Below are 24,237 nucleotides of genomic sequence, written 5' to 3' on the forward strand. Positions count from 1 at the left end.
CCCGTTTCGGTTCAGACAACGGATCCTCCGTGTTATTATTTTATAAGCCCATATTCAGTATAGGCGCAATTACAAAACCAGTCACTCTCCATCTAAAGGCATTTTCACATCACTTGTTGCTTCAAGCATTTTTTTGCGCTTTTAATATTTCGAAGTATTTTTGTACGGTCTATATAGGCCTAATTGCAGCCGTACAAGTTCACACAGTGTACATTTTCAAGCCATCAGCGGTGTATGTCCAAATTAAACTGGCAGCTGCACCATCAATCATTTATTTTGGCGCAGGCGTGCTGAGGCCACACAAACAGCTCCACTCCAAGTCGGGTTGCAGTGTTACAAACTCTCTATTCAAACCGGTTCAAACACATGAAACCCGCAACGATTACTGAAAAGTAAGTAAGTAAAGTAGCCTAATATTTTTCTTGGCTTTGTTGTTGGCAAATCAGACTCTGTCCCGCAACTGGCTGCGTTTTTGAAAAGTAAGTGCATGTGTTTTGATAATTAAAAGTCAAATTAACATGACTTAGGCTACTTGTGTAAAAGCTCGACTGATGATAACGGGGTTGAAGAGGTCACAGGCTGCCAAGCGCACTCAGACGATAATTGCTGTACTTTATCAAGCCATCAGCGCAAACACCGCCCCCACATAAAATGTAACGTTACTGTACTTGCAGTAAATTGTTAGTCGTTATTAACAACAATAACACATTTTCAGACTATTTGCATAAATTAAAGAGTTGCACTGGCTATGGATTTTTTTGTAATCGATCATAAAGAAGACATTTGCTTATCTCAACCCTGTGTTTTAAAAAGAAAAAAAAAAAGGGAAAGCGTGCCATCGGTCACTGTCTCAGTATAAAAGTCAGCGCTCTGATGATTTTCTTCCTTCTTTCCAGACACACAGCCAACACAAGGATCAAGGTAAGACAGCTGATATCTTTGGTTTGCATTTTACTGGAGACAACTTGTATTTATATTCATATTTACATATTTATCTACAATTGCAAATCATTAACCTGTATGATCGCAACATAAAACAAACAGCATATTTGTTAACCAAAATGTGCAAAAATTATATGAATGGCAAGTGTATAAGATGTAAAGTCAGCCAATTGATTTTACATTTCTGAGCTCTGCATCTTCAGAAAGGGACTGGTTTCCACACATGCACTTAAACAATTAGAGCATAATAGTAACAGCTCAAAAGTGAGTTGCAGATACAAAAGTATTTGCACTGTATTTGCACAGTTTCAATAGAGAGATTGAAACTTTTGGAAAACAATAGGCCTAGTTCAAAACTCTAAAACATGTTATAAACATAGACTTTCAAAATAGTATCACAAAGAAATGTTGTAAAAATGAGGTTTCAACAGATACCTAAATTATTTCACAGAGTTGGAGTAGATTTCATCCAAAGGGTCGAAGTTGCAGTGCTCTCAAAGCAAAATCACCTTTGGTCTTGATTCTGGTTCTAGGAAGTTTTATGACAGAAGCTGTGATTGAAGGGTGAAGGGTCGCTGAATATACATAAGAGTTCTGTAATGTAAAGTACATTACTTTTTCTGGTTATAAATATTTTAAACCCGTTTGAGAAGAGAACAAGGTTTATAACAGATTGTCCTTAAATAGCCTGAAATCTCCCTTTAGAGTATAAGATAATTGTCTTTTTATAAGGCTTGAAAGGTGACCAGTGGCTGCCTGAATCCATACATTTTAGTGGAGACAGCAGAAAAAATACAGACACATTCATACAACCTCTCAAACTCGAGGGTCCTGCCACGAGGGGGCCGAGAGGGGTGGGGAGATTATACAATTGCTGGTGCCCCCCCCCTCCCCCCACTGGCCCCTCTCTTGAATCACATATGCATAATATGCTTCTATCTGATTTTTGATATTAGGTACTCTTTATTTAAATCAATAATGTATGTTTTTCATAATAGTTCATGAGAAAGACAATAACAAATGCATAGTTAGCCAGTATGTACACCCGTCACTGTATCACACCCCGACTCCACCGTATGTGTGTGTGTGTGTGTATATCTGTGTCGATATAAAATATGTGTCAGTATTGTGATGTCTACACACGTGTATAAACTGATACAGTAGACTTTGCATTATCTGTGTAATAATTCTCCTTCAGTACCAAAACGTACTTGTCTTGTGTTAATCCTAATTCACCCCAAATTACTTTGTTCTTTTTTCCTGTTGCAGCTCCATCATGGTGCACAGAGTAGCAGTGATCGGGGCGGGCCCATGTGGTTTGACCAGCATGAAGGCTTGTCTGGATGAAGGCTTGGTGCCAACCTGCTTTGAAAGCAGCGATGACATGGGCGGACTGTGGAAGTTCAAGGCAGGTCACCACTGTGGAAAAAACACTGACAACCATTTTGTGTTTATGCAGCAAGCCAATCAAGTGAAATTGGATGATTAAGTCGCTGTCAATCTTACAACCATTGTTCTTTTCACATTTGTTTCTCTGCAGGAAGTGTCGGAGCCCAACAGAGCCAGCATCTACCGTTCCCTCACCATCAACATCTGGAAGGAGATGATGTGCTACAGTGACTTCCCCATCCCTGCTGATTACCCCAACTATATGCACCACTCTAAAATCATGCAATACTTCAGGATGTATGCAGAACACTTCAGACTGCTGCAACATATTCACTTCCAGGTAACAAAATCCCCATGAGCAGAAATGAGGATGTGGTGCATTCAATATTTTTATCAATATTTTCTAGACAAATCTGTCATTCATCATTTACATATTTTAGACCTCAGTGAAGAGTGTCAGACAGAGACCAGACTTTTCACGTACTGGTCAGTGGGATGTGGTGACCGAGAGTAGAGATGGACAGGAGGAGAGGCATGTCTTTGATGCAGTTATCTGCTGCTCGGGTCACTTCAATTACCCTAACCTGCCACTCAAAGACTTCCCAGGTAAAGACATTTACAGACGTCTTTCCCATGCTTGCATTAATATGAGGCTGAGTTTCACGTTTTATGAGGGAAACATAGCATATTCACTCCTTGCTCCTAGCCTCTAAGAGTAACACATTATATGAAGACATAACTCTGCTCCTTTGCAGGAATTGAGACATTTGAAGGAAAATACTTCCACAGCTGGGACTACAAGGGGCCTGAAGACATGTACGGGAAGAGAGTGGTGGTCATCGGCATCGGTAACTCAGGAGGTGACATCGCTGTGGAGGGCAGCAGAGTTGCAGAGCAGGTTGGGAAGTCTTTTCTGATTACTCTATTCCTCCTTTTGCACACATTACGTTTGTTTTAAGTGTCCCTGTAGTGAACAACGGCTTGTTTTCCTCACGTCCTAGTCCCTCTAACCAAAGATACAAAAGAGAGATGCAGTTTCAAAGTAGCCCACTACTCTATGTATAGGTTCAGCAGCAGCATCCAATTAAAAACAGATTTTCAGTGAAGCGGTGAGGTGTATTGACTTAAGGTAAAAAAATATTCACGTTTTCATACCTGTTTCTCTCTCTCTCATTCTGCAGGTGTATCTGAGCACTCGTAGTGGTGCCTGGGTCATCCGTCAGGTTTCTGACAACGGCCTGCCAGTGGACATGTTCAACACACGCTTTGTCCACATCCTGTTCAAACTGCTGCCGATGCGTTTTCTAAACTGGCTTGGCGAGAAAAAAATCAACTCCATGTATGATCATGCCATGTATGGCCTCAAACCCAAACACAGGTAGGGTTCATCTGTTTCTCTCAGTACCAACATCCTGTTTTTTTGGAATGCATTTATTGTGTCCTTGTGTTAATGTCAATCACATTTCAGCATTACACTTTGCAGTACAAAATATCTTATAATGCGATAAAATAATATGATTAGACTGCAATAGCATACTCCCTGTCTGTTCCTTCTCTCATTATAACCAACCTTTCTGTATGGAGTTTGCATGTTCTCGTTGTGCTTCTCATGGGTTTCCTCTGGGTGGTGTGATTTCCTCCCACAGTCCAGTGACATGTAGGTTATGTAAATAGGAGACTGTGTGTCTACATGTGTCAGCCCTGAAATAACCTGGTAGCATGTTCCGTGCTGTCCAATGTGTGCTGGGAAAAGCTTTAGTCCTCTTTGACCCTGCACCTCGAATAAGTGGGTAATGATATTGGATAGATGATGAAAAGACACTAGCATAGCTTTGTTATTGTCATTTTATCTTCTGATCAACTGGCAATCTGAGTTTAGGCTACACTGTGAACAGAAACTTATTTTTTTAGTCCACCACTTTGAACCAGGCTGAAATATCCCAAGAACTATTTGATGGGCCATAACATTAGTACATTAGTGATCCTCATCCTCAGAGACTTTCCTTCTAGCCCAACCATGAGGTTGATTTGTACAGAAGCCCTAAGCGGCCATCCATTCAAAAAGATATTTTACTCTGTTTTCCTGTGATAACGGGATAATTATCTTGAGATCTCAAGATAATGAATGTTTATAATTTTCTCATGATGGGTGTGGTTTTTAGTGTCACTGGTTAGCTCAGTTGGTAGAGCACAGGACTTATAGTCTTTGGGCTGTGTGTTTGATCTTCACTAAAGACCAATTTTTTTCCTTTTTATCTTTTCATAATATTCTTCAACAAAGTTCTTATGAAGAGACTGTTTCAACATGCTCCCAATAAAGCACATGCTAGACTGTGTGCATCCCGGCGATTGGTCCACATTCATCAACCGATGGACTTTTCATTTCCCCATCATTCCCAGGCAGAGAGAGAGAAATTCATCCACTTCTCATTCATTCATCCATTTAACATTACACATTTCCTTATGGCTATTTCAGACACTTTGAAATAGCTGTCTGGAATTGTGTGATTAGGTACCCTTGAATCTCTTCATAACAACTTTGCTGAAGAGGATAATAAAAAACACACAAAAGAAGAAAAAAAATCATCAAGAGCAGGAGTCGAACACACAATTCTTGATTACGAGTCCTATGCTCCACCAACTTAGCTAACCAGTGACACTGAAAAGTTTTTTGAAATTATCCTAAAGAAACTGACCTGCCGACCTCCGTATTCAGCTATGGTTTGTTATCTCGAGATCAGGAGAAAATTAACCCATTTACAGGAAAGCAACATTCATTATCTTGATATCACAAGATAATTATCCGGTAATCACGTGAAAATGGAGTAAAAACAATATTTGAATGGATGGCCGCTTAGGGCTTCCATAGATTTGTGGTTTTGCGTGAACTTTCTCAACAACTATTCAATGGGTTACCATGACATTTGCTACAAACATTCATGTCCCCCTCAGGATGAATTTTAATAACTTTGGTGATACTCTTTTCCTCTAGCGCCATCACCTAGCTAAAATATAAATCTTTCTAATACTTTATTACTAAATACCCACAAAACAAATGACATTCCTATCAGCCTCAGTTGTACACAATGAACTAAGATGGTGAACACACTAAAAATTTTACCAGCTTAACTATCATAATTAGCATTGTCAATAAGACCATGTTAACATGCTGATTTAGCTTGAAGCCCCACTGTGCCTAAAAATACAGCCTCACAAAGCAGTGCATATGATGGTGATATAGTTCTGTAAATTCTGAAACATGCAGTAGTCCTTTGATAATCTTAAAATGTAGCGTAACTGGTAGCTTACATCAAACATGAGAAGTGTCAGTGCAGCTCAGGGTCACGAGAAAAAACACACCACATACAAAAAAAGGAAGGAGGCATGTAAAAGCATTTTTTTCCCACAATAATGGAAACACCACTTAAGTTGATTTGCTGCTAGTTTTCAGAATATCTGTCTTTTATAATAGTATCAGTGTGTCTCTATCGTTCCCCTGTCCTCTGTTGCCCCTAAAAACAGACTCTTCAGTCAGATCCCAGTGATCAATGATGACCTGCCTTTCAAGATTCTGTCTGGGTCAGTCATTGTCAAACCAAACATCAAGGAGATTCGTGGATCTACAGTGGTGTTTGATGATGGCAGCCTTGTGGAAAACGTCAGAGAACTTTGCCTAAATGAAATTATATGCATTAAATATATACGTTTTTGTTGACTTCAAGCAAAATAGCTCTTATGTCATCTTTGTTATAGGTGGATATGATCGTGTTTGCCACAGGATACAACTATGATTTTCCTTACTTGCCGAGCAATGCCATGTACAAGTCTGGGCACCGTATTGGTCTGTACAAGCACGTTTTACCTCCCAACTTGGAGCATCCCACTCTGGCTATTGTGGGTTTTATCCATTCTGATGGAGCCATTATGCCTCAGGCTGAGATGCAGGCCCGCTGGGTCACACATGTCTTCAAAGGTGAGAAAAAACAGTGGTCCCCTGAGACACCTCTTAATCAAACACTCAACACACAATCAAGACGTTTACCTTGGCTTTCTGTCTTTTGCTCTTCAGGACATAAAAAGCTACCCTCAAACCAGGCCATGATAAAGGCTGTTGAGAAAGACACCAAGGAAATCAACAAAAAGTAAAGCTCTTCAGTATTTCTTTGCCTCATTACTATTGTATCTGACATTACTGATGTTATCTTTGAAAAAAAAACAGTTATTTTTGGTGTAATCCAAGCTCTCTAAATTTAAAGGAATAGTTTGACATTATGGGAAATATGTGTAGTTGCTTTGTTGATGAGCATAACAAGAGAAGATTGATAGCACTTTCATTCTTATACTGTAAATATGAAGCTACCACCAACAGCCGCCTGGCTTAGCTTATCTTAGCAAAAAGATTGGAAACTAGGAGAAACAACTAGCCTGGCTCTGTCCAAAGGTGAAATCTACTGAGTCACTCCATTCATTTTAAATGGAAATCATTCATTTCTGATATTTCCTTCTTGCAGCTACGTTGTGTCAAAGTTGACACCCCTGCAGGTGGACTTTGTTGCCTACATGGACGACTTAGCTGGGGACATTGGAGTCCGGCCAAACCTCCTCTGGCTCTTTTTCACAGACTACCCAATGTTTAAGAGACTTCTGTGGGGACCTGTCACATCCTTTCAGTACCGCTTGATTGGATCAGGGAAATGGGAGGGAGCCCGCAGGGCAATATTCACCCAGTTTGACCGCATGTACCAGCCCCTAAAAACCAGACAGGTTTGAAATAAACACATTCTTCAACATTGTGTTACTTTGGCAATATTCCATGATTAAATGTACAGCACACATGTCAGAGCCCCCCAAAAGTTAGCAGGTATCAAGTATGACTGAACAGCTGTCTAGACATGTTGAACATAATTTTTTCTCCCGTTTCTTCCAGCTGGATGCACAACAGGCTTCGATCACTGGTCGCCTGATTAAGCTGAGCCTAACCATCATGGCCGGAGGAGCTGCGGTCTACTACGTCCATGTTCGCAGCCCAACCACCATCCCCAGCCTCCTGTCCAAGCTCCGTCCACAAGCAGTCTAAAAATGCTGCACAAGCTGAAGCAGGAATCCAATGTCTAATCTTCTAACCCTGTCCATATTTACAGTTTCCACATCACTTGGGAAATATCGCTGAAGCAGGAGATATCATCAGAGAAGACCAGATATCTGTCACTGTATTTTTCTTTGAGTCAAAACAAGTCTTTGTCTAGTTTATTGATCTCTTTTGGTTTTGATTACGGGGAAGCTTGTGCTATAACACAACAACAATCTTATCACAACTGTATGCCACTGCTAAAGAAGAAGTCATTGATGCCATATTTGCGACTGTTGTGTAAGCACTCCTTATACACCTTGTGATTACAAACCATAACCCATTTTGCATTAACATACCGCACTGTTGACACTACCGCCAACTTGACCGGTTTTTAGTGAAGCATCAAGCATCACCTGCTAAATGTTATGGACTGTTTTGTCAAGTTACAGCACTCTAACGAGATTGATAGTAATGTACTGGCAACATTGTCACTATTAAGATAGTGTGATGACCTGTTTCTTACCTATGTTTTTTCTCTGTCTGAAGTGAGAAGAAGAAGTTACCGTTTACCAAATTACAAAAATGTGTCCTATTTTCAGTTAACAGTAGCCATGTTGTGTCACTGATCATCTGATTAAAAGATGTTCATAGGCTGTATTAAAAACACACAATGCTTACACAGTATGTGCATCATAGGAGTTATTGAGCATTATATTCAATTCCCCTTTCGATATTGGCTGTGCATTGATCCATGTGATTCTAAGGTAAGAGATGGGGGACAAAATTCACAATTGTTTTGTGCAAAAATGCAGTCTATTGTTCAGCTGGAGCTTCAACAGTCTGAGATTGAAATATTTGAAAGTATCCAAATCATATTAAGTATTTTGCAACTATGACCTTTTAAACTTTGTTACCAACTCTTTATATATAGTATAAAGTTACTATCACTGCAGCTCAGCAAAAACAGAGTCAAATGTGACACATTTCATACAAAAATAAACTATGCCCTTTAAGCAGTATATGAATGTCCCTGTGTATAGTGAAATTCAGTAAGTCCCATATTAATGTGTGTATCTGTGTGGTAGTGGTTAATAGTGGCTAATGCTAAGTGTCAGTTTCCTTTGCCCAAGCTTAACTGTGCAGAAAGTTGATCCTGTTGGCTGCTTCTTTCTACTAAGTGGAACAGCGAAACTGAAGCTTTTTTCAGGAGTCGGACTTTCACAATAACCACCTGAGAGCCTTTTGAAATGTGATGCTGTTCGAGACACGTTCATTCCAATCTGATTTATGTTGGTGAGGAGTGGCGAGACGGCTAGCTGAGTAGACGCTCTACATCTTTCTGGAGCAAACTGTCTTCAGGCAGATAACCAACTTTTTTCTAAATAAAGTTTGACAAATCTGTCAATCAACAGTTTTGTTATTGTCTCAAAGTCAGCACAGAACAAAATCAAAACAACATAATCTTACACCATCTTGTGTCTTTTCTTGGTGTAGAAAAGTCATGAAATAATATAATTTAATAATAATTATAATAATGCATTAAAATCTAAAATTGTTAATGGTTGAAATGAAAATTTATTTAAAGGTACTATGTGTAAGATGTGGCCAGAATTTTAATAAAAAACATTAAAAAAATCAACTACCATTATGAACAGAATGCAAAGACGTAACAGTCCTGACGTTATTTCATAGATGTCTAGATATTGTGTTGCAGAGGTATCTACTGAAGTTAGCATGCTAACCCGTTGTGTTGTACCACTTGTGCCTCAAGAGGCAATAGTCTGATAGACAGAGGTATTGTGCTATTTGTTTAGAGACGTGCATGCACACAATTGAGTCATTTCATGTTAACTATGCAACAGTCAACCAAACACAAGAGTAGCTGTCCACTAGAAAGCGACAGGGCTCTTACAAAAAAGTAAATATTTATTCAATTTATTCTTATCATCATTACTTTTTTTTATTCTGGCAATGTTCAGGGTGGAATTAATTTGGTCATATGTTACATAGTGCATTCACATGCTCCTTGGATAGTCCCATTTTTCTGGGTTGGGAATTCATTTTTTCCGACGTCAGTGTGTACATGAGCTTTTAAGATGCAATGTGGAAACGACATGGGCACTACAAGAAGATGTGTTGTTGCCAGAAAGGCAGGAAGTCAGGTGACAGTGTAAAAAGTGCATGAAGGGAGCAAATTTGTTTTGCCGTTTCATCTTTGGTTAACGTTAGCTAGCTAAAGACTGGCGCTCAAATACTTCTGGCATCTATCAGCAAGTTGGACCGTTTTCTTGCATGTTACTTCATAAGTGAACCAATCAGGTACCAATTAAGTTAGCTGACTAACTGAGCTAACTAGCTAACAGCAGTCAATAGCAGTTATAAACTGATATGTGATATGCTGCCCCATATTTTTTTGGAGTATGAGTTTGACAGGTGTAGAGTGTCAATTCTTACACATTGTACCTTTAATCAACAGTGCATGTCATGATATGAGTCCTCTGCCCACGGTGTGGCCTGTGAAATCCATTCCTCAGAAAGGGCAGTAAGAAGATCTCTACAGGTACCAAGACTTTACTGCGTAACCAAAGTATGAGTGAATTTCCACTGATGCCAGCAGTACAACAATGATAAAGCTTAAGCATTTCCATATGTGATTAATTGTGAGTAGGTTTTGTGAAGGAAATGTATACTAATTTAAATTGTTTATTACAGAATATTTGGAGACATTTCAGCTCCACCCAACAGGGTTAAAGTCCCTCCCCCACAGTACTGTTTAACTGATTAGGTGATAAGCAACAGGTCAGTTCATGTGAGCTTAGAGGCTGTTTAATGTCCAATCGCAGCTGCACGGACTTATAATCAGCTTACTGGAGAAGGTGAGAACAGTCTTTCAGAAATCAACAAGTATTGTTTATTGTCGTCAATAAAGAGAGAGAGAGACCTATTTTTGTGTCTGCGCTGAAAAGAGCCTGTGCTAGAGTTTAAAATGAGAAAGTCCTTCACTCTGTTTCATCTACTCATTTGTCTATCTAGTCTATTAAAGAAGTCTAACACTTAAAAGTTGCTGAATGCTTTAATGTTATTCTGAACATCCATTATTGTTAAATGCTCGTATTAAGAAGATAAGGGGTGGATTATTAACAGAAAGAACAGTTCTCCTCTTGATATATACAGTTTCTTGTTTTGGTGGTTTACAAAATCAGTTAATTAATGTTTGTAATATTTATATAATATTTACTGAGCAAATTATAATAAATTTAAATAATGCCTTTATAGCACATTTCAAAATATTTACAAAGTGCTTTAAAAACAGAACACATTTAAAACAAGGATAGTTACTAAAGGAACTAAACTGTCACAAAACATTTTCAGGGGGGTTTTCAAAAGTGATTTAAAAGACGAGACAAGAGTTTCCCACCCTGATCTCCTCAGGCAGAGCATTATTACAAAGTCTAGAAGCCCTAACTGCAAAGGCTCCATAACCTTTGAGTATAAGTCTGGACCTTGGAACAACCAGGAATGACGCGTCCGAAAGGTCTCAGGGAGTGGAAAGAGACAGTACAATAAAAGATCTGATAAAGAACTTGGGACAAGGCCTCTCAGGGCTTTGTAAGTAATGAATAATAACTTGAAATCAATGCTGAAAGCAAATTGTAGACTTTGCATTTGTAATGTCTAGAGTATTTGCTGAATTTGTTGTGTTTTATTAGGGAAATAATGATTTTCAAAAAACACCATATTTTTGTCATACTGCACATTACTGCAGTTCTTCTTTTCACCCTGTGTGTTGACTGCTTCGTTTTAGCTATGGAGTGATGCATCTTGTCTCTACATGATCTTTGTTGGGAGTTGTACATGCGCAGTTGCTAGTTAAGGACTACTAGCCAATCAGAGGCAGAGTAGGGCGGGTCGTGAGAAGCCGGTAAACACGGCTTGGGTTCAGCTGTATATCCCCTTACAACAGCTTGGCAACATAGACTGGAGCAAGAGTTTCAGAGAGTTGAGTTATTAATCTGTAACACATGTATCTTTCATCCATAAAATTTTATCTGAGCTCTGTCTCTACATCACAGTGACAACTTTATGTCCATTGACTGCAGGCAGGGTAGCTAGTGTTTGGAAGGGAGAGGGGTAGTGTGTGCTGCAGCTCAGCGTTTCTCCACTGGTGTTTTTGAGGGCTTGTCAGACTAGGGACAGACTTGGGAAAAGGATGGACTACAAAAATAAAGGAGAGGGAAAAAGCCAAAAAGCATAATACCACCTCTTTAACTTAATTGGAGTTGGTGTGCGTTAGCAGAAAAGGGGCGTCTTCGGCCATGCAGGCAGAGCTTTTTCACAACGGCGCATTCTCCGTATTTTCTGCAGAAGAATGCACATTGATAGTGTCTGGATATGAGGTGTTTAAAGACAAATTAATGGCTCAATCTAACACCGTGGCAGCCGACAAAGCCAGGGAGGCTTGTTGGCATCGCATGGAGTAAATTTGTAATTATATCTTCACAGTGTTCTTATTGTAGGCTAATTCTATATAATGTATTTTATGGGCTCTTCTTTTATATGTAATGTCATTAAGATGTAAAGGTACAACAGCCCATAATGTCCATTGTAATAAAGAAATTGCAGCCAGGGGGGAGGGGGAAAGAATTTCCAAGATTACAGTGGTAGATTTACGAGAAACTAATAATCACAAATCTACAAGTTAAAAATTTGAATATATTCTCTGACATTGTATTTATACATTTATGAGAGAAACTCTCAGAAAAATAGTGGGGGAGTTTTGAAGGAACCACATTGCTTCACTTTGCAAAGCTGCATCGCACACACTCGTCTGCCGTGTATTATGCCTGCAGTGGAAAATTATATTAGACTTCACAATTGGATTTAGCGGTGAGGAAATAATTGTGAGTTTAGCTCACAATCAATATTGTGCACCTTAGAGACTTTGCCATGGATTGGGAGTATTCAGAAGAAGAAAAACAGAGTGCAGAATCAGTCCATAGAGTATCCATAGTGCAAAGTTAAAAAGCAGCAGTTATTATTTAAAGTTTTTGCTGTTCTTTATAGTAAGGTGGCTGGTGCTGGATATGGATTGGTGGGGGATTAGCAGTTTAGACGTTTGGGGCAGGGTGGAGGGAGGGGAAAGTGTTCAGCATCCTTACAGCAAGATGGATGGAACTGTTCCTCAGTCTGGTGGAGCAGGCACGGACGGTCTGGTACCTTCTCCTTTGCGGGCTAGGCGGGTGCCGTAGATGTTCTAGAGGAATGGGAGTGAGGCACAAGTGATCCTTTCTGCTGCACTCACAAAGCGCTGCAGGGATTTCAGTGCAGCTTCCAAACTACACAGTGATGGAGTTGGTCAGGATACTTACGATTGTGCCTCAATACAAGGGGGCCTTGATTGGTACGGGGCAGTTGCTCTCTACAGTTGCAGAGGAAGTAGATGAGCTGTTGGGCTTTCTTCGTGCTTCAAAGCATGAACATAAATTATTGAGGTTGTTTAGCAGAGAGATGTTACTGTCACAGGACTGTGGTCAGGATCCCCTGCCACAGGCCCCTTGAGTCTCTGCTTTAGTTTCTGATTCTTTATGTCCCTCCCTGCACAGGTGCTCAGTGATGGTCCGACGTGTGGCAGTAGTTGGAGCAGGCAGTTCTGGTCTGGTCTGTATCAAGAGCTGTGTTGAGGAGGGTCTGGAGCCGGTTTGCTTTGAAAGCAGTGATGACATTGGCGGCCTGTGGAGATTTAAGGTGAGTGGGAGGGGCACTGTTTTAAAGAACATCCAGCAAATTAATGTTGTCACAGGTCAGAATGACAGAAAAGTGGATTATTTTATCAGCTCTGTGTCTTGTTTTCCTTTGTGTCCACAGGAGTCACCTGAGTCAGAGCGATCCAGCATCTATCGCTCCTTGGTGTGCAACACTTCCAAAGAGATTATGTGTTTCAGTGATTTTCCCATGCCTGCTGACTATCCAAACTACATGCACCACTCCCAGCTGCTGCAGTACTTCAGGCTCTATGCTGAGCACTTTGACCTGCTCAGATACATTAATTTCCAGGTTATTCCCATTTCATCGTGCTAGGAGTGTCACTGTCTTTTCTAAACATTTCTACAACATACTATGTAAAGTCTAAGTTATTTGTGTGTGTGTGTGTGTGTGTGTGTGTGTGTGTGTGTGTGTGTGTGTGTGATGTGACTGTGGAAATGCTTCAGACCACAGTAAGCAGTGTTACACAAAGGCCGGATTTCTCTCTGTCCGGTCAGTGGGACATTGTGACCATTAACAGGGATGGAGAGGAAGAGAGACACATCTTTGATGCAGTTCTGGTGTGTTCAGGCCATAACACTCATCCGGCCTTACCCCTGTCAGACTTTCCAGGTCGGTAAACAAATAGATATATTACGGAATTTGATGACGGAGTAAAGTGGGTTGATTTACTTTACATCGGCACATTCTCGCAAGGAACTCTTATTTTCCCTTGATTTGTTACATCATCTGTATCTCTCCAGGATATGAGATGTTTTCTGGCAAGTGTTTTCACAGCTGGGAATATAAAGATGCAGACACCTGTCGAGGAAAGAGGGTGGTGGTGGTTGGCATTGGCAATACTGGAGGAGACATTGCAGTGGAAATTAGTAGATCTGCAGAGAAGGTAAGACGAGAGAAGAAGCTTCATTGTTGTTTGGCAGAGAACCAGGGGACCTGAGACAGATGACAGAATTGTGTGCTTTCAACCAATCCATTCATTTATGCATCATCAATTAGTTATTAGGGTCGACGTGGGGTGGCGTCCAAATTCGATGATTTGCCATGAAACAGGAAGTTGTTGTAACTTTACTGTGCATGCTCACATCTTCACCAAACTTTCCATGTTTGATTAGAGTCCCGCCCTGAACATATCTACATGCAAATATTCACTAATTGGCACAGCACCACCTCCTGGCAACAGAAAGTGACTACTTTTATGCTGTGATGAACCACTTCAAAACTATCTCAGAAAAATGTCTGTGAAGATTCTCAGTCATCCAGGTCATAGTTATCCAACAAAGGTAAAGTCAAGGGCAACCCGGACTTGGTTGAAGATACTGGAAGACGTTTCGTCCCTCATCCAAGGGACTTCTTCAGTTCGGAACTGATATCTCAGAAAACCCTTAACGTATTGGTGATGTCATGTTGTAAAGCGTGAGTTTTCCTTCAACAGCGTATCCGTGGCGTGGCGGCAATGTTCCATGCTTTGCCATGAAACAGGAAGTTGTTGTAACTTTACTGTGCATGCTCAAATCTGTACCAAACTTTTCATGCTTGATAACTGTGTGACACTAATCATGCGTTTTTAAATAACATTTTTCACGGTGTTCCACACTTAACATACTGGGACATAACATAGACCAGTGGTTCTCAAAGAGGGGGTTCCATTGGTTCCCCAGCAAAAAGGGGAACAATTTATTTTCACTATAATTCCATCCATAAGGAACATAGTGACCGAAGGCATGAATTTTTTGTTCATGGATTTCATACACTTTCTGGAATAAAACGTCTAAAAGCCAAAATCCTATGAGATGGGCGGTCCTGGGACAAAATCTTATCAAATGGGGCTCCGTGGTCTAATTTCAGAACTACTGACACACAGTAGTGCCACATGGGCGACAAAGGAAGTGATGTTTAAGTCCTTTGTGCAGCGTCCGAAACACGTGACTTTTGAGAGCACTCCCTGACTCGCTACACGTGCGAGGACCCGCCCAATGCTTCTTGCAGCTTGCATTGCACTTAAACAAATGTAAAATTAGTAATCTTTCTGATTTGACTTGATTCTGTACATCAGCAAGGTTTCTTTAGAAAAAAGTTGCTGACATGACATATTACACGATATTATTTGTGTTTGTTCACAAGCATATCACACCAACAGAATATGTCCTAATAATATGATATATGATACATAGTATTCACGGTCAGCCTACTTACTCTCTCTGATAGACATTTCTCAGCACGCGACAAGGAGGCTGGGTGATTGGCAGGATGTCCAGTAATGGTCTTCCCCTGGACCTGACAGTTATCACCAGGTTCAACAACATCCTCACACTGCTTCTTCCCAAGACTCTGGTCAACTGGGCAGTAGAGAGAGCAGTGAACCAAAAATGTGACCACACACTGTATGGCCTGAAGCCCAGATACAGGTAACACATTTTGATCTGGATGATGTCTGTTCTTCTTAAAGCTCCTATTAAATTTATTCTTTTATACCGTAATCATATGTAAATTATCAGGTGGGTAGCACAGTGAACACTGTCAACTTAAGCTTCACTACAGTAAATGCTCTCTGTATGAAATGTACATTTTATCTCCCATCTTTATATTGAATTTTCTGCATGGGTTTCCTCCTACCCAGTCTCTTCAATTTTCATTTAACCAAGACTAATAGCCTACAGCCATGTTTGCAGCTCTGTGAGGTTAGCTAGGCACAGCGATGTTCTGAGTTTGAGCTAAATGCTAATGTCAGCATTGCAACATGCTGATGTTTAGCAGGTATAATGTTCACCATATTAGTTTAGCGAAAAGCAAACATTTGCTATTTAGCCCTAAACCCAGTACAGTAGAGTATTTAGTCATGAACCAAAGTATTGAACAAAAATACATTTTTTACTTCATGGTGGTGTTTGATGAGAAGTTAGAGGATTACCAAAATCATTATAAGAATCAAAATATGTACTATATTTCATGACAATCCATCAGTAGTTACAAAGATATTTCAGCCTGGTACAACGTGTTGGAGTGACTGATCGACAGACCAATATCGCTATCTTTGCCATATTGAGCCACACCACTTGCATCGCTAAAAACATTGCTGATGTCAACAAGCTGCGTCCTGCACTAAAAAACAACACAGACTTGGCTTTCCTGTGTTACTTCATTGTTAAACTTTTACATATAAATGAACAACAGTTACATTCAAGATCTTGTAAAATGAGTTCACACAAAGCTTATTAAGCCTTTCACTCTGTATTTCACAGTATACCTAAGTTTTTAAATCCAGTGTCTGTGGCGGCATTACCGTGCTCGCAGATCGGTAGTGATGTGTTCAACATCAAGCAGCAATGATTAGTTTGCCAAAGCTGAAGGGGGGAAACAACCATAACAACAGCGTAGGCTACAGCAAAGTGGATTTTGGCAGAAAAATCTGAGAAGTGTCCAAGAAAAGTTTCTGATGATAAAAAAGAAACTTTGCTTTCAGAGGACTGATTACAGTCAAATAAAAGAAAGCAATCGATGGCAAAGCTTTTCCTTGTTGGACAACATTGAGAGAAGAGAAGGGATTGAGGGCAGACGCAGATTTTGCATTGCTGCTCTTGGACAGATTTGTAAAATATCAGGCAGTAGGCAATGTAGCTATTACATTTACTCTGTCTAAATCATGGCTCTGTATATTTGTAACCACTTCTGGACACAATCGTGGGGCGAGCTCATCTGTCGGTATACATCATGAGTATACATCGGCAGTGAGCGATAAACATTCCGTACTGCAGATTTAAAAGAACTGTCAATAAACTTAGGGATAGAGTTGGCTCTCACCCTGTGTTAGTCCTTTTTAGTGGGAATAGTAGGTGAGCAAAGACAACATTTAATCAGTATAAATCATGTTGAGAACAGCTGTAGATTCTGCTGGGCAACAGGTTCTGTGCAGTTATAATCAAATTACGTTAGTACAAGACAATTTGCTAAACAATGGTTTAATTTTGAATGTGACAATCTTTCTACCAAGTTAAGTTTGGTTAACTCCTATAATTTCATTTCTTTCCCAGACCTTTGGAAAGAAGACCTACGATCAATGATGACCTTCCTGGTCGAATCCTTCAGGGAGCGGTAGTAATAAAACCCAATCTGAAAGGCTTTGAGGCCTCTGGAGTTGTATTCGAAGATGGCACTGTGGAAGAAAACATTGACGCTGTGGTCTTCTGTACAGGTTATAACGTAAACCTCCCATTCCTGCCTCCTGTGCTATTTGAGGGGCCTGACAGGGAGTTGACATTGTACAAGTAAGTATGTGATGGCAAGAGTTTTGTGTAGGGCTGATAATGTTTATATAATGACGATAGATTGAAACTCCACATCACCAAATTACGCCCTGTTTACACCTGGCATTAACATCTTGGGTGATCCAATCACAAGTGGACCACCAGGGCTGAACTGGGACAAAAAAAATCGTCCCTGGCATTTTTGGCCCAGGCAGCCCACCAAATTCAGTCGGACACTTCCCACCAATACACCATCCTTCCATTTAAGGGTTCCGATTAGAGGCCATTATTAGCCCATGAGACGTAACATTGCACAAGATTGGGGCCATGACAACAAGACAAGAATATATATTAATAGGCCTACTATTTAGAAAAAAAATGTATTGCTGAAATATAGGGGGGTCTGGGTGTCCTCCCCCAGAAGATTTTGAGCATTAAACACTTGATTTCCTGCATTCTGGGAATATTTTCTGCACCAGGGAAGCACAAAATTCAGGTGGCAGGTGACAATTCAGAATATAAAAATAGAATAGAATATAATTCAGTAATCAGAAGCTTATTATCGTTTTTAGCTTAAGTTACTTTTTATTGAACAACACAGTTTTCTTCTATATTTACATTGCATTGCAGGCTTACTGTGCCAATAAACATTTCTTAGTGCAAGCTATTTTTCAGAACATTTTTAACAAATGCTTTCAAAAAGTAAGAAACAGAGAACAGAGGAGGTGGGAGATAATAAGAGATGTGATTGGGCCAGTGTCAGTATAGAAAATTACCCAATGGGCCGCTGCCTTATGGGCCAATCGTTGGCCCATTTTTAAACAAAAAACAGTTATGGCTCAGGAGGTAGAGCTGGTTGCCCGTTAATTGAAAGTTTGACAGTTCAATTCCAGGCTGCATGTCAAAGTGTCTTTTGGCAAGATACTGAACCCCGAATTGCCCCTGGTGGCTGTTCCACTAGTGTGTGTGAACGTTAGTTTCTGTTTGAGCACTAAAGCTTGATTTATACTCCTGCGTTCCTACGCCGTAGGCTATGCACATAGCCATGCATTTATACTTGCGTGCGTTGGTGTCCCCGTCATTCTGCGATTACACCCCCAAACGCTTGTCAGCAGTAGCGCTACAGCGTCCACTGTGTTGACCGGCCGAGCAGGCTAACTTCCAGTTTAGCCCTCCGCTAACGTGAAGGGGGGTAAAACTGTATCCGTGTAGATCCGAATAGATCACATTCTGATAGTGAAACGAGTCATTTCCCTCGGGTTGTGGTGGTCAAATATATTGATCCACCGTGTTACAGCCGCCGTTTTGACCACTAGTAAAAGTTACTTAAAAGCACGGGTCAAGTGCTTACAGTCCGTGTCGCCTCGACTTTTAGTTTGAGGAGGTGCACATAAGGGTAGGGTAGGGGGCTACGCAGAGGCTATGCCATCGATTTGTTGCAGAAGTATAAATTGCACTTTAGGCTCAGTGTGTGAATGGTCAATGCGATGTAGTGTAAAAGCGCGGTCAACTAGAAAGACTAGAAAGGCGCTATACAAATACGGACCATTTACATTTTAAATACATCATTGACATTACACCGGCCCCAAAGGTGCGTTGGCCCACCAGGCATTTACCCGGTATGCCAGATTACCTGTCCAGCCCTGTGGACAACTCTACACAGTACAAGTGTAAATGCACCCAATAAAGCATAGAGGACGCATCGAGATCAGATCGCTCAGACCAGTCGGGAAGTGATCTGGGTTGCATATCGTCACATTCTTTTAGCACTATGTATGTGAATATGTCCTTGGCTACATTGAAGGACCACCTACTCAAGAACCTCTGCATAATTGGATGTAAAGTGCAAAACAACATGAAGATACCACAACAACAGGCAAAATTGTTTCTCGTGGATGAAATACACACAAAACATGCTGTCTGATGTCCTCCTGACTCAACTTCCAGCGAATTTCCCGTTGGACAGAAGACCAGCTTTACTTTTTGCTAAAGTAACCACTAGCTAGAGTAGTTTTAACTTAACAAGTGAAGCCATATGTCCATCAGGAAACTAGCAAATCAGTTGAGGCAGAAATACCATACCAGAAAATATTTTCTCCTTAAAATATGACCCAGGTTTCACCAAAATCAGTGAATAAAGTTGTAACGTTGTGTTTTTGTACAGTAATAAGTGAGGCCCGACCCCCAGAAACACTCCGCTCAGGCGGTGTTTATAATTTTTCAACCCTAATTCTAGTTTAGTGGTGATAAACAGTAAATTCAGGTTGAAAACTCTAACGCATTTGGTGTTTGCAAATGGAAATGTATGTGTTTATTAGCATATAAAGTGGGGAAGTGAGATACGACAAACTGTGAACTGATGTACTTCGAGCTGTCAATCTGCGAGGATGCATGTTAAAGCCAGATGTAAACAGCTTCTTAGAAACTCAGGACTTAATTACTGAGGTTGTAAACATCATATAGCACAATTCTCATGTCAGTACGGTAAGCTAAATAAGTTGCTGGAGCCCAGATTATTTCTTGGCCTGGAGCTATCACTTGTTGGATTCTTGTTGTCACCATTAGACAGGCAACCAGCAGAGCCTTCAGGAAGATAGGATATAGTCAAGCACATTACCTCCTGTAAAACCACAACTTGTTGTTTTTGCATGTTAATAAGTGAGCTTTAGAGGTACTGCTAGCATGGCTGCCAAGGGTCACGCACTGACCGTGAGACTCACACACTTTTAGGCCACACCCATATTTTCAGTTTTTCCGCATCTTAAAGTGTAAAAGTATGGCTACATGAAGATAAAAAGGAGTATCCTCCTATATTAGCCATTAGATTGAGATGACACACTGAGATGGAGGCTATAGCCTACAATGTTTTTAATTTTTACATTTTTTAAAAGGGAGTAAAAAGGCATGTATTTTGAATTAGTGAGAAGGTGTTATCATAATGTTGTCCTCTTTATAAAGAACACAACACACTGGACTTGAACACAGACAAAAGCTAACACATTACAGTAATCTTAATTAAACTACTGACAGTATGTGATCTCTTTAAAAAAATTGAAACATTTCTTATATGTTGTGATTATAGTTACAATACACTTGGTCAGAAGAAAGCAAGCATGTTAAGTTCCTCTCCGCTGTGTTTGGTTGTGTTGCCAAATTAGAGGTGTACAGTACCAGTTAAAAGTTTTCACACACTCTTTCATTAAAGTGAATGTGAAATGTTTTACTGGTACTCTGTGTGTGTGTGTGTGTGTGTGTGTGTGTGTGTGTGTGTGTGTGTGTGTGTGTGTGTGTGTGAGAGAGATCTGTGTCGGATAACTGTGCCAAGTTAAAAGGAGTTACTTAGCATGCAAAGACTGCATGGAGCATAACGTTACAAACATTAATATAGCAGTGACTGAGAACTACGGTTACAATAAGAACCCCACGTTAACCATTAAACGATCACAACAATAAAACCTTAATAAATCAAATCATCAAATACATGTACACTGACAAAAGCAAAACGGTCCAGTGCTTAGCCAAGTACAATGTTAAGCTATGCTATACCTACTTAAGTCGCGTTGTATTACCAGTCTGTAGAGGAAGTCAGTTGGTTTGGTGTGCTACTTGTTCGTGGTGATTCCATTGTACAGGTCGCTTTGTTCTTCGTTGTCCTCACAAAGTTAGACCCTGGCTCAGTTTCATACAAGGTTCAGTTTATGTTACACAAATTAATTCATCTGTGGAGTCCCAGTGGTCCCAACACCTCGATACCCTGGACAGGCCTCCAGATTTAGGCAATGATGTCAGCAACAATGCTGATCAACCATACTTATTCATCATTGACCATGAATATTGACTAGGCTTTTAATCTATACATGCCTTAAAATTGTGATTGTGTGAATTTGGCTGCTGAACTTGGACTTTGGACTTGAAACTTTTTCACTTTGCAAATCTAAAAAAAAAAGATATAAACTCAATAAAGGAGAGGGAAAAACCAAAAAGCATAATACCACCTCTATAAATCTTCTCATCTAACTCTCCGCCAGAAAGGTATTTCCCTAAATGTCAAATTATTCCTTTAATAGTTTTATTGAAATTCCTTTTTACAAAATATTTGACAAATAAATGTGTAATTTCCGTTTTTATTAATAGCTTGAATACAAAATTATATTAAAAATAATATTTTATGAAGTTTTTCAATCACAATGGCTTATAATGAGAAGTCTAGCACAGAAGGGCTGATAACTATTAAAAAATAGTGCATGTATATATTTTGCTTCTCTAGATCTTAATTATGTTATAATATGTATGTATATAATTTCACGGATCACCTTATAGTTTTTTCCAAAATTTCAGGAGATTGTTTCCTCCGTCTCTATCACAACCCACACTGGCCGTCTTGGGTCTTTTACAGCAAAAAGGACCATTCATGCCCATTGTGGAAATGCAGACGCGGTGGGCTGTAAAGGTCTTTGCAGGTAAACAATTTCAAGTTTTAAATGGACACACAGACACAGGATTCAGAAGCAAAATGTTAGTTGGTGTGTTTTATCTTTAAGGTTTGAGCCATTTACCATCTAAGGAGAAAATGCTGGAGGTCATTGAGTCTGAGAGGAAGAGAAACATGAAAAGGTAGACTTCAGACTGATGTCCTTTAGATACAGGCAGATCATTCATGCTCTTCCTGTAGAAAGCAAACTTTCAGTTAAAATGTCTTGCTAATAATGACACTAAAGAATCCACTCCTTATTTTTGTTTTCTCAGCTACTGCTGCCCACGGCAGGCGGCTCGCCTGGTAGATTACATCCCTTACCTGGATTTCATGGCTGATGAGGTCAGTTCTGTTCAGTTAAATATAAAATTGTGTTATCATTTGCAAATTTTGTGTAAGACACAAGCACCATGATAGACTTCCAATCACAGGTAGGCGTTCGACCAAACTTCCTAAGACTACTCCTGAGAGATCCTGTGCTCTGGGTGAAGGTCTTCTTTGGTCCCTGTACGCCATATCAGTATCGTCTCACTGGGCCAGGACAGTGGGCCGGAGCCCGTCATGCTATCCTCACTCAGTGGGAGCGGGTGGCTCAGCCTTTCAGAACCAGAGTGGTCCCAGAACGGGGAAGCAGGTCATGGGTCCTGTTTTCTCCCCAGCTGCTCACATATGGAGGAATTGTGATTGTGGCTGTGCTGCTGTCTAAAAATGCTGCAAAAATTGTTCCAGTCTTGCAGGGTGCAGGTCAGATTCTGGACAGGTGCAAGATTTTCATGAGGGACTACTGACAGTTTCAGAGTCACCTGCTCACTACAATGCAGCATGTAGAAAATCCAGAATTGAGGATAACTGATGCAGAAAGAAAACATGTGTCCAAGAATTTAAAATTCCAAGGGGAAAGAAAACATGGTTTTATACTCTGAACAGAGAGGTTTAGACATAATGAGAGCTTTCATAAATTATCTGAGTTAAAGGAAATAAAACTTTTTGGAAAACAGTTGTTTTATACACAAAGTGAAGCGTGTAATTATACCCACTGGGGGTGGAAGGGGCTGTAGACTGAAGAACCAAAGCCTGCATTGACACCAGAGCAACCAAAGCCTGTTGTGATACTCCAAGGGTCAAAGTCTGCTGTGACTCCTGAACAACAACCCACCATGACAACCGAACTATAGCAAGGTGCTGCTGTGAAAACCAGTGACCAGATGGAGAGCTACCTTGAGAAGACGTAACAAGGTGTGATTCAGATCCCTGAGCTTGAGCTTCATTGGCTTGTGGGCGAGAAGGAGAAGATATCTACACTGGTAAAAGAAAAGGTGGCCTTGCTCAATGAACAATCAAAGGGCAGCGGCAAACCATGAGTTGGGGGTCCTCCTGGTTGAGCTTTCTAAAAAACCAAAGCTTGCTGTGACACCTGGGGAACCAAATCCTGCTAGGACACTCGGAGAACGAAAGCCTGAAACAACTGCTCAAAAATCAGAGGGCAGAGGAAAACCATGAATTGGTGTCCTCCTGGTTGAGCTTTCTAAAAACAAGAAGACAGAAAGGGATGCTCTCCTTAGAAGTGAAAAGCTAGAGGAAGTTCTTGAAAATGAAAATGATTGAGAAGACACTTGGGGAGAAGGAGGGAGAGAGAAAAAAATCAGATGAGTGAGGTCCAGAAAAAGCCGAAGAAAAGATCTATGAGGAAAAGATTCCTCCTGGTCGGACCCCTACTCCATCTGACCTCTGACCTCCTCTGCCACACCCTTTAAACCTGCACCGAAGAATGTATATCTTTCTCTAAACCAATCTACATTTATCACGGTCTGAACCGTACAGAATCCTTCAGGTAAAGTTTGAATAAATGAATGAATGTGAATGAAACATTTGATGGTCAGTGCAAATACTGCCCACTAAACTTGGGCAAACTCGATCAGTTTTTAAAACAGAAATTTGTTTTCTGTGGATTCTGGGAATTGAACCTGGCTTTTACACTTGAAGTGTTCATGTCACCCTGCACGTAGGTCTACACACACCGTTTGGCTGAAGAGTCTTCATGAAAGCACTCCCCTGACTGCTGTGAAACTAGGGACCGTGTTTTTGACCTATAGGTCTAAACTTTAACACTATATGATAAGTAAATTAAGTAGTAACTATCAATGTCATATTTTATATTGATATTTCTCTTCTCTCACCTGGTTGTTTTGCAATGGTGAGCCACCATAACTTAAACTCATGTCGCCACACTGTTACTAGCCACCCTAACACCTGTTGAAAAAGCTAGCGGTTAGCATACATGCTTATCTGTTCATTCTGTCATGTTTTTTAATGCAATGTAAAAATATTATTTGAGGTGCAAGTGTTAAAATAAA

At 40.3% G+C, this 24,237-nt stretch overlaps 1 protein-coding gene across 1 annotated transcript; it reads left to right on the plus strand.

Moving 5' to 3' along the window:
- Positions 1-24,237, plus strand: LOC123971301. The gene is made up of 23 exons (XM_046050019.1): positions 1-392; positions 897-921; positions 2,212-2,350; positions 2,483-2,671; positions 2,772-2,937; positions 3,087-3,229; positions 3,513-3,709; positions 5,854-5,989; positions 6,085-6,304; positions 6,401-6,473; positions 6,843-7,095; positions 7,259-7,402; positions 12,661-12,803; positions 13,006-13,147; positions 13,268-13,456; positions 13,612-13,777; positions 13,909-14,051; positions 15,374-15,573; positions 17,197-17,430; positions 21,748-21,869; positions 21,951-22,023; positions 22,156-22,225; positions 22,315-24,237. The coding sequence occupies exons 3-23, from the start codon at positions 2,219-2,221 to the stop codon at positions 22,669-22,671; spliced, it is 3,492 nt and encodes a 1,163-aa protein (XP_045905975.1). The 5' UTR covers positions 1-392; positions 897-921; positions 2,212-2,218; the 3' UTR covers positions 22,672-24,237.

Source organism: Micropterus dolomieu, linkage group LG05, assembly GCF_021292245.1.
Source record: "Micropterus dolomieu isolate WLL.071019.BEF.003 ecotype Adirondacks linkage group LG05, ASM2129224v1, whole genome shotgun sequence".
Classification (NCBI taxonomy): Eukaryota; Metazoa; Chordata; class Actinopteri; order Centrarchiformes; family Centrarchidae; genus Micropterus; species Micropterus dolomieu.